The 16,853-nt window shown below is 43.9% G+C and overlaps 1 protein-coding gene across 1 annotated transcript in view; it reads right to left on the minus strand.

Moving 5' to 3' along the window:
- The window catches only part of LOC139386788 (junctional cadherin 5-associated protein-like), a 54,535-nt gene that overhangs the window by 23,373 nt on the left and 14,309 nt on the right, over positions 1 to 16,853 (minus strand). The window contains exons 3-5 of the mRNA XM_071132595.1: positions 8,448 to 10,102; positions 6,098 to 8,258; positions 5,541 to 6,055 (exon numbers count right to left, since the gene is read on the minus strand). Of these exons, the coding sequence (XP_070988696.1) occupies positions 5,541 to 6,055; positions 6,098 to 8,258; positions 8,448 to 10,102 (4,331 nt within the window). The remainder of the gene's footprint in view (positions 1 to 5,540; positions 6,056 to 6,097; positions 8,259 to 8,447; positions 10,103 to 16,853) is intronic.

Below are 16,853 nucleotides of genomic sequence, written 5' to 3' on the forward strand. Positions count from 1 at the left end.
GTCATTACTGGCCGTGACCGGGAGTCCCAAAGGAAGGCGCACAATTGGTCCAGCGTCGTCCGGGTTAGGGGAAGGCTCATCGCGCTCTAGCGACTCCTTGTGGCGGGCTGGGCGCCTGCAGGCTGACTTCGGTTGTCAGTTTAGTGGCGTTTCCTCCAACACATTGGTGCAGCTGGCTTCCGGGTTAAGACGGTGGGTGTTAAGAAGCGCGGCTCGGTGGGTCATGTTTCGACCTTCGCCTCCCGAGCCCGTTGGGGAGTTGCAGCGATGAGACAAGATTGTAATCACGAAATTCGGGAGAAAAAGGGGGGTGGGGGGTAAAAATTACAATAACAACATTTTCGATTTAAAAAATGTAAAATCCCACGATGCACACCGATGATGTCGTTAGAAACACTTACGTATCTTCCTCTATCTTTTTTCTACAACACATTGAAACGCAACATTTTAACATATGTTGATGTTGGGGTGGTGCTGGAGATGAATATGGAGTTGAACATTTTTTGAAATTTCCTTTTAGGACAGAGGACTTCACTACAGGTAAGTCAAGCAAAAGTCTTAAAAATGGTACTAAGTTCAGACGAAATGCGGGCGTCAACAACTGTTGGTAATCTATCCACCTGGTTGATCTTTATGGGATATTAATCAATGATATTGATCAATGGACTCAATTGATCAATAAACTTCTGAATCAATGAATATAGTTATATTATATATAGTTGTTTGTTTCGAATGGGAGTTTGTGCATTTTTGGAAGTCTGTGTATTTTTTGAGTAGCAGCACTGTTCTCCTGATTGATTGAAAAACCCACAGTGAAGAAAGTTAAGTGCAGTCACTATGTACGTATGCAGTCAACATTGCTACCTTTCAGGCTTAAGAAATGGCAGAACAATATGTTGTTTGTGAAACTTACAATTATGAAACAGTGTGCAATTAGTAATTATTTGGCCTTAATTATAATGTAATGCCGAAATTGCCTATGGCGGCGACGTGATAAAGAAAAAACAATTATAAATATCAGAAATATTAAGCGTAATTAAGACAAGAGTTCTAAGTCAATTAAATGCTACAACCGCAATAATGCTACATGAAAGTGAATGTTATAAAACGATGTGATTATTGAACAGTATGTATTCACCCTTGACAAATAGGAAAACAGCATTAATGTGCACCTTTTACAATGCATTATACACCATTCACTAACCATTGTATCATTGACAGCAGTCTAAAACACAAAATTCACTCAATGTAGAAAGAAAGACATGTTAAGTTGCATGAATAAAATAAATAGGGTTTTTTCTTTCTTTTTTTCTTTATTTCTAAACATGTTGCTATGAATCAGCGACAAAAACAACAGTACATGATTTGGCTTGGAAGACGATGACAAACATAAGACAAGTCACCAGGGTTGGGGTCAATTCCATTTCAATTCAGTTAATTCCAGAAAATAAATGTAATTATTACCCCCCTCCCCCCCTCCCCCCAAAAAAACAATCCAATACAAGGGCATTGAGAAAAATGTTAATTGGAATTTCAGTTAGCTTCCTGAACTGACTGATTTGAAATGTAATTGACCCCAACACTGCAGGTCACAGCTGACCCTAAACATAAGAACATCAGCTGAGATGGATCGATGGATCATCAGTAAGAGTGTCCAACATCAAATGTTCAACTGTTTTTCAGACAGCGTGTGAAAATGCACTAGAAATGGGAACTCATGGCACAATCAGAATTTCCCATTAAGTCAAGACTCACAAAGAAGATAAACCCTCATCTTGTCACTGAACAGAATGACCGTTTGATCAAGGCACACTGCACATAGCTTTGCTTGTAAGGTCGATCCTTCTTTATGTCAATCTTTTTCTTTTGAAGCGCTAGAAAATTATATACTCTCATTATGATACTGTACAGACAATATAGTACTGTACAAACAATATGATACTGTACAAACAATATAGTACTGTACAAACATGATGATACTGTACAGACAATATAGTACTGTACAGACAATATAGTACTGTACAAACAATATGATACTGTACAGACAATATAGTACTGTACAGACATTATGATACTGTACAGACAATATAGTACTGTACAAACAATATGATACTGTACAGACAATATAGTACTGTACAGACATTATGATACTGTACAAACAATATAGTACTGTACAGACAATATAGTACTGTACAAACAATATGATACTGTACAGACAATATGATACTGTACAGACAATATGATACTGTACAAACAATATAGTACTGTACAGACAATATAGTACTGTACAGACATTATGATACTGTACAAACAATATAGTACTGTACAGACAATATAGTACTGTACAAACAATATGATACTGTACAGACAATATGATACTGTACAGACAATATGATACTGTACAAACAATATAGTACTGTACAGACAATATGATACTGTACAAACATTATGATACTGTATAAACATTATGATACTGTATAAACAATATGATACTGTACAGACAATATGATACTGTACAGACAATATGGTACTGTATAAACAATATGATACTGTACAGACAATATGATACTGTACAGACAATATGGTACTGTACAGACAATATGATACTGTACAGACAATATGGTACTGTACAGACAATATGGTACTATACAGACAATATGGTACTGTACAGACAATATGGTACTATACAGACAATATGGTACTTTCAACTTGTGATCAAAGTGTGGAGAAATAAAATAGAATGGTTAAATACAAAATATCTCTTAAAATATTTAAAATATACTTTATTTTGTACATTATGCAAACTGATTAACAATTCAATGATAACAAAAATGTATATTTGGTGAAATGTAGTCACTTAACACGATACACATGTATGGCCACTAATATTTTCTATGAAATAAGCACCCGCCCACCAGCATACCCTGATACATCTCCATTTTAGCTACAGGATGATTCCAACGATGACTCGTAAAAATGGTACGTCCCAAATGGCACCCAATTCCCTATTTAGTGCACTACTTTTAACCAGTGCCCATGGGGCTCTGGTCTAATGTAGTGCAATATAGGGAATAGGGTGCCATTATGGACTTGGTAATAATTAGATTCCTGACAATGGTTCCCAGCTCCACTGACTATGCAACTAAGCTGTTAGTACGACAATATTGCTCTTATCTTTTTACTATGTCCATATAATTATTGTTTACAACTCAAAACTAGCACACTCCATACCATTATTGCTTCCTGAAATTACCTGGGAAATAGAGCTAATATACTACCCAGATAGATCTTTTTAAAACATTGATTTCACTGCCCAGTGGTCTTGTAACCTGATCCAGTCTATAATGAAATGCACATCTGTATACAGAAGGCAACGTCTGGTCCCAGATCTGTTTGTGCTCTTGTTAATTCCATTGCACATTGTCAAGCCAATGAGTGACAAGGAGTTGGCTTGACAGCACAAACAGACTGTCACCTAGGTAACCCCCACCCCCCATAACGTAGGGCCAATGCCTCACAAAATATATTTCACTGATTTATCATTTCTCCACATCAGGGTTTGGGTCAATTCAAATTGAAGTCACTCAATTCAGGAAGTGAACATTCATAAATGGAAAAACGTGTTTTAATAAATAGCTTCTCGTTTTTAATTTTTTGAGAAATCATTGAAAATAGATTGGAATTTCAGTTTACTTTCTGAAACGACTGACTTGAATTTGAATTGACCCTAACCCTGACATCTGGTAGGAATAGAGTCACTCTTCATTGAAGAGCTCTATGGATTATGATTACAGTGTACGGGAAAGCGATGAGACAGACAGGCCACAATGTAACAAAATAATAATAGACTGATTGATTGGTTGATTAATTGATTGATTGACGGATTGATCGATCGATTCATCTGAAAATTAAAACAGTTCTCGAGCCAAAGACATTAATGTCCAATATAATACATTTCTCACTTCTCTCTGTCCATAACAATCAAATGTAAATATTTTGGTGTAATCGACTGAATGTAACAGCTCGTATGACTCGTATGTCTACTTGGTTGTGTAAAACGTGGTCACATTCATATCTAAACAGCTCGCCCATAAACAAACAGAACGATGAGTCAGCTAACTGTATTCACTGTGGACATTTTAGGTTGTTATACGCATGACAGAATTGCATAATGTCTGCCAATGAAAAGCATCTAGGAGAGTAGAATAATAAAGTCAATGAAAAGCATCTGGGAGGGTAGAATAAGCCAATGAAAAGCATCTAGGAGAGTAGAATAAGCCAATGAAAAGCATCTAGGAGAGTAGAATAAGCCAATGAAAAGCATCGGGAGGGTAGAATAAGCCAATGAAAAGCATCGGGAGAGTAGAATAAGCCAATGAAAAGCATCGGGAGGGTAGAATAAGCCAATGAAAAGCATCGGGAGAGTAGAATAAGCCAATGAAAAGCATCGGGAGGGTAGAATAAGCCAATGAAAACCATCGGGAGGGGAGAATAAGCCAATGAAAAGCATCGGGAGGGTAGAATAAGAAAGGATAAAGAACAAGCTGCTACAATAACACTAGAAATGAGTCCCAAAATGGCACCCTGAACCCTATGCAGTGCACTGCCTTTGACCAGGGCCCAGTAGTGCACTATATAGAGAGTAGGGTACCATTTTGGACCCCTCCTAGGATGGGTTGGGGGGAGATAAAGGGGAGATGGGGGGGGGGGGGGATAGATGGAAGCTGCCCCTAGGTAGGGGGACACCTCCCTTTTGGCAGTGGAACACTTTTAGCACTCAACGACGCCGAGGGTGAGGGTGTACACAATGCTGTTGTCGGAGAAGAAGGCCGTTTCTGTGTTTGGGATGAGATGAAGGCATTCTAATGGGCAGCCAGGTCACAGTGTTGGAGGGAGCTAAACCCTCAGATGGAGAAAGATGACGGGCGTCTCAGTCTCTCTCCACTTTAATCCACTGGGCTTGGGTCTCAGGCCTCTGGTAGAATACACAGAAAGAAGGGATACACTAGATCATTTAGAGTGAATATATGTGAGTCCCAAATGGCACCATATTCCCTATCAAGTCCACTACATTTGAGTTTCCCTTTAAAATTAGTACACAAAATAAGTAATAGGGTTCCATTTTGGACGTAGACTATATCATGTGACAGTCCTCATAACATGTCCAAAATGTATTTCACACACATAAAAAATGTCTTCAAAATTAATGAAAATAATGTAATATCAGTCGTGTGTGTGTAGTGGTAGATTTGAATTGTAGGTCAAATAGCCCCCTCTTGTGGGAAGAGTCCATAATAACAGCCACAATTCACTGCTTGAAATACATGCACCATAAATTATAACTCATTATAGTCACAACCAACAATGTTTGTGTAGTCACAGTTGGCAGTGAAAAAAGTATCACAAATGTGTAACAAACAAAACATGAAACTATTAATTCCTGGTGAAACACTCTCATATTCAGAATAAACGTGTAACACAGCTCGACAGAAAAAAAACGTGAATAAAATGAACAAAAAACAAATGCATCAAGTAGCTACCCGAGACAGACGCCACCTCCTCGTCTTGCAACACTGTATCTTCAGAGGCCTCTGCATCGTCCTCTAGCTTGACCTCTCTATCGTCCACTGTGTCACTCTGGGAAGGAGCAGGGAGGACAGCGTTCTCTTCCACTTGTTCAACGCCACGGCTGGCCTCCCCCTCCGCCTCCCCGTCCACATCCCCAGAGTCTGTGCTCCTGATGCTGAGTCTCATGCGGGACATCGAGTCCACCACCTTCATCCGAGCCAGGCGCTCTATCGCCACCTGGTGGCTGGGCGAGGCAGCTAGCTTATCCTGCAGGGCCTCTATGTGCTGTGAGGCACCTCTGCCCCTCCTCTCTCCCTCCAGACTGTGAGACAGCTTCTGGTCGGGGTTCATGGGGACCGAAAGTGGTAGTCTGTCTGGCGGAAACTCCAGCATACCTGGAGTTTCTCGACCCAGTTGGGTCCATTTGGCACTCCTGATGCGTTCTGGCACATCCTGTGGCGGCTCATTTTCTTGTAACTCCTGCCCACTGTCAGGCACCATAGACACTGTAGACCGCAGTTCCCCAGACTCTGTATCTCTCACATGTGTTTGTAATGTCTGTTTGTTTGCATTGCTTCTTTCTGGATCTTCTCCAGCAGTGGCTTCACTCTCTCTTAATTCAATCTCATCTGTTGCTGGCTCTCTAGCCCTCCGCTCCCCTGTAACTAGGGACTCTGCAGGCACATCAATCCCTAATATCCTGGCTGCCCTCTCCTCTATGGATTCGTTCTCTGGGATTCCCTCGGCACATTTCACTTCGTATAGATTGTTGAGATCCTTGGTTGCTTGGTTTTGATTGGTCTTCTCAGCAGCAGCGCACCCACCCACATTCTTATCATCTGTGAGTGACAGCTGCTCCCTCCAATCTTGACACAGAGTCTGAGCCTCTGAACGATTCGAGCAAGAGGCGGAGGATAGCTTTGTGTCTACTTCGTCCTCAGCTGGTTCTTCATATGTTTCAGCTCCTTGTGGACTACCACTGTCACCGACGATCGTGGCGCTACTTTGATCAGACAAGTCTGGGCTTGACTCCTCATGGAGCGGAGACATTGGGCTTGGTCTGGACATCTGGCTCTCGCTCTCTTTTTTACAAATGGGGCATTCCTCTTCAGAGTCTAGACTGGCGCCCCCTGGAGGCACTGCATTGCCTCTACCACCACCAAGTTTAGATTTGGCCGTCAAAGTTTTGTTAACTTCTGTTGAGTCTCGGGTCTTTTGTAAAGACTGACATATGTCCTCATAATCAGGGGGACTCGTAAGTGTGGAGGCGTCCTGCATCGGCTGCCTATCTGCCCAGGGGACTTCTGCTGCCGTATGCGTTGTTGGCGTCGTTGGGCTTAAGTCTCTGATCTCGCTGGGATCACTAGGAGAGTCAATAAAGTCACTAGGGCCGGTAAAGTCACAAGGCGGTGGTGTCTCCGAAGGCGAAGTGAGGTCTAGCTTCACTGACCTGCCACTGCAGCTACTTCTCCTCTGTGACAAATTCGAAACAACCCTGTATTCTCTGAATCCTGTAGGATCGCGTGGTGGGACAGGGAGCTCCTCTCTTAGCTGCTTGCTGAATGTCACTGACTTTCTTTCAGCGGGTCTTGAGAAGGCGCTCTTGACCTCCCTGTACTCTGGGTCGACGGACACAGTCCAGCTCTCGATACTGCGCCTAAGGCTGCTGGGTTTGCTAAGCCCCGCCTCCCCCGCTAGCCTTATCTTGATCCGCTCAGGGATCTGCACAGCGCCGCCATTGTTGGGAACATTATTGCTGGCAGTGCCTAGCTCTAAGATGTCTTTGTATGCCTCGTTGAGGTCCTCGATGCACTGGTCAACACTGGGCCTCTTGCTGCTCTGCTGCTGTGGTTGTTGCTGTTGATCCTGGAGCTCTTTGTTGATAGTCTCTAGCTCCTCAATGGCATCCCATGGCCGTCTGCTGACGGGCTTCAGCAGGAACTGACCGAAGCCCTCCTGCCCACTGCAGGTCGCTGCTGGTTTGACCTCCATCGTGTTTCCTGAGGGTGGTGGTGGTGGCGCTGCTGCTGGCGGCTGAGCTGTGCTCTTGTTCAGCTGGCTGGAGATTGAGAAAGTGGCCGTCCTGGAAAAGGCGCTGTTGCTGGATGGTTTCAGGCTCTTCACCCCTTTTATGGGATAGCTGAATGCAGTGCTGCCCACACTGCTAGGGTCTGGGGTGACGCCTGGGTCGGGGGAACCTGGGGCAGGGACTTGAGGGTCTTGTGCTTCCTTGTTTTCAGGACCTGGAGGAGGAGGAGGAGGGGGAGGCTGACGCTTTCTGGCCTCTGGGCTAGTTTGAGTCTCCTGGTCACGGTACTGGTTCCCAGGCCAGGATCCCGAGAGTTTCAGCTCCTTGTGATGGTTTATTTTGGGGGGTTTGATGGGGAGTTTTCTCACTATTTTGCTGCTTGATCTGCTGCTTGCTATGCTACCGGTTAGTGCTTGCAGCTCAGCCTCTGCTGAAGATGTGCTTTGGAGACTTTGGTTTGTTAAGTGGCCAGTTTTGTTCTCGCTCGGACTGTCCACTGGGCTTGGTGGCCGGACTGGGCTTGGCGGCTTCTCGTCATTGTTGTTTTGATCATGGGACGTACTGCCCGGCGTTGGGGGGATGGGAACAGACACCAAACAGAATATTGTTTCGCTAAGTTTCTTTTTCACGCTCTTTTTCTCTACTTTCTCTGCTTTCTCTGAGGAGTCAGGCTTTCTTGGTTTCTCTTTCTCTGAGGAGTCAGGCTTTCTTGGTTTCTCTTTCTCTGAGGAGTCAGGCTTTCTTGGTTTCTCTTTCTCTGAGGAGTCAGGCTTTCTTGGTTTCTCTTTCTCTGAGGAGTCAGGCTTTCTTGGTTTCTCTTTCTCTGAGGAGTCAGGCTTTCTTGGTTTCTCTTTCTCTGAGGAGTCAGGCTTTCTTGGTTTCTCTTTCTCTGAGGAGTCAGGCTCTTTCTTTTTCACTTGAGTCACAGTTTCTGACACACCTTGGTCCACAAGCCTGATCTGCTGAGGGGGCGGTCTAACCTGAAAAGCAGTTGGATAGTTACCACAGCTCTGGTCAGGAGCTACACTGTCTACACTTCCTTTGTTTATTAAACCCCTGTGGCACCATCTAGTACTACTACCGTCGTTGTCATTGACAGATGTCTTGCGGCTGTCGGTATTGAGAGATAGCCCATGTGGGGGGGAAAAGGCACTATCATGTGTGGATTGTCCTAAAACCTTAGCGCAGGGAATCTCTTTGATGATGTTTCGGATAAGCTTGTCCGAGTCAGTGAGAGAATTTCCGCCAGGCCCTCCTGAGATGTGTCTCACTCGTGGATCATCAAAGGGTAAATAGTGAACATGCCCCAGATGTTCCTCGGTGTATCCAGGGTTAAGATTTGGGTTAGGGTTAACCTGTTTCCTGTAGGGTATACCTCGATCCCCATAGTGTTCCAGCCACGACCCTCCTGTCTGTCTGGAAAACCACCTTCCCGTCTCTGAGCTCACAGGCATCTGCATCTGTATCTGCATCTCCCCCCTCCACTTATAGTTCACCACTTCATTGCGGTTGATTGGGCCTCCCCTGATTGGGGGAGGGGCTCTCTTATAAGACGGGGGCGGGATGTAACCGGGGGGCTCCATGCCAAAGATTGCGGAGTGTTGTGCGAAATAGTCTTGTCTCTGCAGTTCTCCACCCCTTGGGTGATAGACAGGCCTGTTGTCCTTCTGTTGTTTGGACGCACTCTGCTCATCTACTACAGCTACAGAAAGCATCTCCTGGCTACCCCTAGTCTGCTGGTGTATCTCGTACGACGGAGGCTTGACAGGCCTGCTGAACCTGGGCTTTGGTAAAAGTGCAACATGACCGCCGCTTTGCCAACTGTTTCTGGCCCACCGGTCCCGGCCGACTGCGGCGCTGTGGTAATACCTACTATAAGGCCCGGAAAAGACGGTGCTGTTCACTCTCTGTCTATCAACCTGGCCCGGTCGAAGCTGGACACTGACCAAGCTGGACTGTGTGTCTGTGTGTTCAGTAGTTCCATCAGGCGACAGCACTCTGGGGAGGGACTGGGACTTCGCTCTGGTTCTGGGAAGGATAAAACCAGCGCTCTCTGGAGTCCTCAGGCGGTGCTGCTGGTCCTGAGCCCACCTCTCGCCCTCCCCATCCGACAGCTGCCTCCCCAGCCCCACCGCAGGCTTCCACTCCTCTGTGCCCAGGCTCTGGCACTTCCGCTCCCCAGTCACCCCAGTCAATACCCTCAGCTGTCCAGGAGCCGCGTCAGCTTCCCTCAGCCAGGAGATGGGGGTGTCATCCCATAGCTGCTTCTGTTGCTGCTTCTCCCTCTCCCCCCTGTGGTCCTCTGCTATCAGGGCCTGTGGCCTCCATGCCACCTCAGAGGCCTTCAGAAAGCTAGCGGACGCTCTCAGCTCCCGGCCGTCGGCGTAATCCAGAAGGACACTGAAGTCCTGACCTCTCCTCCTCCAGTAGGAGACATCCCTCTCATCCAACTGCTCTCTTCTCTCGATCTGCTCAGAATAGGTTAAGCTGGGAGCATCATAGAACCTGGAAAGACAACAAAGCACAATTGGTTGGTGATCATCATATAATGAAAATAGAAAAGATAAAAGAAGAAAGCGAAAGAAAGAACCATGAAGTGTTAAGGTACTGCTGTTATAATACTGTACCTTCATTAATATGAATGTTTTTATATTTGAACCCATGTCTTACATAGGAAAATCTACAAATATTATAAACAGTGAACATGTTGGTAGTAATACAAACAACCTGGATATAGGATAAACTTGTTTTTTGCACATAACACCAAAAATAACAAAACTCTTGAAGCATTTCCGTTCGTAAATTTATAAGCGTGTAATACCAACATAATTCAGTTAACCTCCCTTAGATTTGTAATGATAAACTCTGCTGACCTTTCCATGACCTGCCAGTCTATAGCTGCATCCCAATTTGCACCCTATAGTTGCATCCCAATTCGCACCTTACTCCCTCTGTAGTGCAGTAGGCCCTGGTCAAAGGTAGTGCACTATATAGGTAGTATGGAGACCAGTGGAAGACATTCTAAAACGTAGTCTCAGATGCAACATCTGACGCCCACAAAACAAGATCAAACAACAACAAAAATCATGAATGAGCTTTATCTGGAACGCTCTCTTATGGAACCATACCAGCGTTCCATACTCTGTTTACCTGTGATGACACAATGCTGACCAGCCTGCCATGGTTTTATACGATCTGAGAGATATTGATAACTGTGACATTTTAAATGCTGGTATGTCTGGCTAGCCTCCAAGCTGATGTTTTGGCTTTGGGAGTGAAGAAGAGGGTTACATCCCAAATGGCATCATGTTCCTTATATAGTGCACTACATAGGGAATAAGGTGTGATTTGGGATGTAGCCTAGGAATCAATATCTCCATCTCCAATCCAAGAGGGCGGAGTCAGGCAACACACATATATCTGACGGAAGTGCTTGAGTCAGCGGCTCCCAACTCCCTTGAAGATGCCGTGAAATTGTGCGGCTGCTGCAATATGATCTGCATATTAGAACACACGCTGACCTTAATTCAGAAAGCTGGGCGTTCGTTCCCTATATAGTGCCCTACTTTTCACCGGGGTCCATAGGGCTCGCTGGTCAAAAGTAGTGCACTATGCAGGGAATAGGGTGCCATTTGAAGTGCTTTGAAAGGCTGTTCATGACACACATCAATACCATCATCCCAGACACCCTGGACCCACACTCAATTTCCATACCGCCCCAACAGATCCACAGATGATGCAATCTCAATTGCACTTCACACTGCCCTCTTCCACATGGACAAGAGGAAAATAACTACGTGAGAAAGCTGTTCATTGACTAAAGCTCAGCGTTCAACACCATAGCCCCCTCCAAGCTCATCACTAAGTTTGGGAAACCTGGGACTGAACACTTCCCTCTGCAACTGGATCCTAGACTTCCTGACGGGCCGGCCCCAGGTGATGAGGGCAGGCAACACCACCTCCGCCACACTGACCCTCAACACGGGGGCCCCTCAGGGATGTGTGCTTAGTCCCCTTCTGTGCTCCCTGTTCACCCCCAACTGATGATCGTAGACTATAGGAGAAAGATCGGAGAACACACCCCCATCCACATCGACAGGGCTGTTGTGGAGCGGGTCGAGAGCTTCAAGTTCTTTGGCGTCCACATCGCTAAGGACTTAACCTGGTCCACATACACCCACAAAGTCGTGAAGAGGGTACGGCAGTGCCTCTTACCCTCAAGAGGCTGAAAAGATTTTGCATGAGCCCTCAGATCCTCAAAAAGTTTTACAGCTGCACCATCGAGAGCATCTTGACTGGCTGCATCACCGCTTTGTATGGCAATTGCATCGTCCTTGACCGCAAAGCTCTACAGAGGGTGGTGCGGACAGCCCAATACATCACTGGGGCCGAACTCCCTGCCATCCAAGTCCTATATACCGGCGGTGTCAGAGGAAGGCCCAAAAATTCACAAAAATTCACAAAGACTCTAACCACCCAAGCCATAGACTGCTCACTCTGTTATCATCCAGCAAACGGTATCGGAGTATCACTCTCAGACCAACAGGCTCCTTCTACCCCCAGGCCATAAGCCCCATAAGCCATAGCCAGACTGCTAAATAGCCAGACTGCTAAATAGCCAGACTGCTAAATAGTAAATTAATGGTACCCAAACTATCTGCACTGACCCTACGCACACTCACTATACATACACATCATATACACACTCACTAGACTATATATACACACTATATACATACTCACTATACATACACATCATATACACACTCACTATACATACACATCATATACACACTCACTAGACTATATATACACACTATATACATACTCACTATACATACACATCATATACACACTCACTATACATACACATCATATACACACTCACTAGACTATATATACACACTATATACACACTCACTATACATACACATCATATACACACTCACTAGACTATATATACACACTATATACATACTCACTATACATACACATCATATACACACTCACTAGACTATATATACACACTATATACACACTCACTATACATACACATATACACACTCACTAGACTATATATACACACTATATACACACTCACTATACATACACATCATATACACACTCACTCGACTATATATACACACTATATACACACTCACTATACATACACATCATATACACACTCACCAGACTATATATACACTATATACACTATATACACACTATATACATACTCACTAGACTATATATACACACCATATACACTCACTAGACTATATATACACACCATATACAGTCGGAAGTTTACATACACCTTAGCCAAATACATTGAAACTCAGTTTTTCACAATTTCTGACATTAATCTTAGTAAAAATTAGGATTAAATTGTGTACTTGGGTCAAACATTTCGGGTAGCCTTCAACAAGCTTCCCACAATAAGTTGGGTGAATTTTGGCCCATTCCTCCTGACAGAGCTGGTGTAACTGAGTCAGGTTTTTAGGCCTCCTTGCTCGCACACGCTTTTTCAGTTCTGTCCACACATTTTCTATAGGATTGAGGTCAGCGCTTTGTGATAGCCACTCCAATACCTTGACTTTGTTGTCCTTAAGCCATTTTGCCACAACTTTAGAAGTATGCTTGGGGTCATTTTCCATTTGGAAGACCCATTTGCGACCAAGCTTTAACTTCCTGATTGATGTCTTGATGTTGCTTCAATATATCCACATAATTTCCCTTCTTCATGATGCCATCTATTTTGTGAAGTGCACCAGTCCCTCCTGCAGCAAACACCCCCACAACATGATGCTGCCACCCCCGTGCTTCACGGTTGGGATGGTGTTCTTTGGCTTGCAAGCCTCTCCCTTTTTCCTCCAAACATAACGATGGTCATTATGGCCAAACAGTTCTATTTTTATTTCATCAGACCAGAGGACATTTCTCCAAAAAGTATGATCTTTGTCCCCATGTGCAGTTGCAAACCGTAGTCTGGCTTTTTTATGGCGGTTTTGGAGCAGTGGCTTCATCCTTGCTGAGCGGCCTTTCAGGTTGTAGCGATATCGGACTTGTTTTACTGTGAATATAGTTACTTTTGTACCTGTTTCTTCCAGCATCTTCACAAGGTTCTGTGCTGTTGTTCTGGGATTGATTTGCACTTTTCACACCAAAGTACGTTCATCTCTAGGAGACAGAACGCGTCTCCTTCCTGAGCGGTATGACGGCTGTGTGGTCCCATGGTGTTTATACTTGCGTACTATTGTTTGTACAGATGAACGTGGTACCTTCAGGCGTTTGGAAATTGCTCCCAAGGATGAACCAGACTTGTGGAGGTCTACATTTTTTTTCTGAGGTCTTTTGATTTTCCAATGATGTCAAGCAAAGAGGCACTGAGATTGAAGGTAGGCCTTGAAATACATCCACAGGTACACCTCCAATTGACTCAAATTACAGTGCCTTGCGAAAGTATTCGGCCCCCTTGAACTTTGCGACCTTTTGCCACATTTCAGGCTCCAAACATAAAGATATAAAACTGTATTTTTTTGTGAAGAATCAACAACAAGTGGGACACAATCAAGAAGTGGAACAACATTTATTGGATATTTCAAACTTTTTTAACAAATCAAAAACTGAAAAATTGGGCGTGCAAAATTATTCAGCCCCTTTACTTTCAGTGCAGCAAACTCTCTCCGGAAGTTCAGTGAGGATCTCTGAATGATCCAATGTTGACCTAAATGACTAATGATGATAAATACAATCCACCTGTGTGTAATCAAGTCTCCGTATAAATGCACCTGCACTGTGATAGTCTCAGAGGTCCGTTAAAAGCGCAGAGAGCATCATGAAGAACAAGGAACACACCAGGCAGGTCCGAGATACTGTTGTGAAGAAGTTTAAAGCCGGATTTGGATACAAAAAGATTTCCCAAGCTTTAAACATCCCAAGGAGCACTGTGCAAGCGATAATATTGAAATGGAAGGAGTATCAGACCACTGCAGATCTACCAAGACCTGGCTGTTCCTCTAAACTTTCAGCTCATACAAGGAGAAGACTGATCAGAGATGCAGCCAAGAGGCCCATGATCACTCTGGATGAACTGCAGAGATCTACAGCTGAGGTGGGAGACTCTGTCCATAGGACAACAATCAGTCGTGTATTGCACAAATCTGGCCTTTATGGAAGAGTGGCAAGAAGAAAGCCATTTCTTAAAGATATCCATAAAAAGTGTTGTTTAAAGTTTGCCACAAGCCACCTGGGAGACACACCAAACATGTGGAAGAAGGTGCTCTGGTCAGATGAAACCAAAATTGAACTTTTTGGCAACAATGCAAAACGTTATGTTTGGCGTAAAAGCAACACCCTGAACACACCATCCCCACTGTCAAACATGGTGGTGGCAGCATCATGGTTTGGGCCTGCTTTTCTTCAGCAGGGACAGGGAAGATGGTTAAAATTGATGGGAAGATGGATGGAGCCAAATACAGGACCATTCTGGAAGAAAACCTGATGGAGTCTGCAAAAGACCTGAGACTGGGACGGAGATTCGTCTTCCAACAAGACAATGATCCAAAACATAAAGCAAAATCTACAATGGAATGGTTCAAAAATAAACATATCCAGGTGTTAGAATGGCCAAGTCAAAGTCCAGACCTGAATCCAATCGAGAATCTGTGGAAAGAACTGAAAACTGCTGTTCACAAATGCTCTCCATCCAACCTCACTGAGCTCGAGCTGTTTTGCAAGGAGGAATGGGAAAAAAATTCAGTCTCTCGATGTGCAAAACTGATAGAGACATACCCCAAGCGACTTACAGCTGTAATCGCAGCAAAAGATGGCGCTACAAAGTATTAACTTAAGGGGGCTGAATAATTTTGCACGCCCAATTTTTCAGTTTTTGATTTGTTAAAAAAGTTTGAAATATCCAATAAATGTCGTTCCACTTCATGATTGTGTCCCACTTGTTGTTGATTCTTCACAAAAAAATACAGTTTTATATCTTTATGTTTGAAGCCTGAAATGTGGCAAAAGGTCGCAAAGTTCAAGGGGGCCGAATACTTTCGCAAGGCACTGTATGTCAATTAGCATATCAGAAGCTTCTAAAGCCATGACATCATTTTCTGGAATTTTCCAAGCTGTTTAAAGGCACAGTCAACTTAGTGTATGTAAACTTCTGACCCACTGGAATTGTGATACGGTGAATGATAAGTGAAATAATCTGTATGTAAACAATTGTTGGAAAAATGACTTGTGTCATGCACAAAGTAGATGTACTAACCGACTTGCCAAAACGTTAGTTTGTTAACAAGAAATTTGCGGTTGTGGACAGGTGTCTTTTGTACTGATAACAAGTTCAAACAGGTGCCATTGATACAGGTAACGCGTGGAGAACAGAGGAGCCTCTTAAAGAAGAGGTTACAGGTCTGTGAGAGCCAGAAATCTTGCTTGTTTGTAGGTGACCAAATACTTATTTTCCACCATAATTTGCAAATAAATTCATTAAAAATCCTACAATGTGATTTTCTGGATTTTTTTTCTCATTTTGTCTGTCATAGTTGAAGTGTACCTATGATGAAAATTACAGGCCTCTCTCATCTTTTTAAGTGGGAGAACTTGCACAATTGGTGGCTGACTAAATACTTTTTTGCCCCACTGTAGCTCCACAGTGATGTGGTACTGGTACTCTCTGTATATAGCTCCACATTAATCTGGTACTGGTACTTCCTGTATATAGCTCCACATTGATCTGGTACTGGTACTTCCTGTATATAGCTCCACATTGATCTGGTACTGGTACTTCCTGTATATAGCTCCACATTGATCTGGTACTGGTACTTCCTGTATATAGCTCCATTCTTGTGTATTGTATTTTATTCCTCTTGGGTTAGTTACTATTTTATTTGTTATTAAACATTTCCCTATTAAATCTACACCTGTTGTATTTGGCACATGCGATAAATACAATTGGATTTGATTTGATCCATTTGGAACGCAGCCCTGGTAAGATGCACTGCCTGCCTGCCTGCCTGCCTGCCTGCCTGCCTGCCTGCCTGCCGCTGAGCAGAAAAACGTAACTTTCCTTGTATATAAAGTGCCAGTTACGTGATCACGTGATGTCAACACAAACAAGATACCGCTGGCCCCCAGACATCTTCTTCACCAGGAGTTTGATGTATTGCCCTCAGGACAATGTTACCGGGCAGGCACCAGGGCCCAAAATAAATGAAGCCAAATTATCCTTTTTCCCAGCGGCGGTAAGGCT

This window comes from Oncorhynchus clarkii, chromosome 28 (assembly GCF_045791955.1).
Source record: "Oncorhynchus clarkii lewisi isolate Uvic-CL-2024 chromosome 28, UVic_Ocla_1.0, whole genome shotgun sequence".
NCBI classification, from domain to species: Eukaryota; Metazoa; Chordata; class Actinopteri; order Salmoniformes; family Salmonidae; genus Oncorhynchus; species Oncorhynchus clarkii.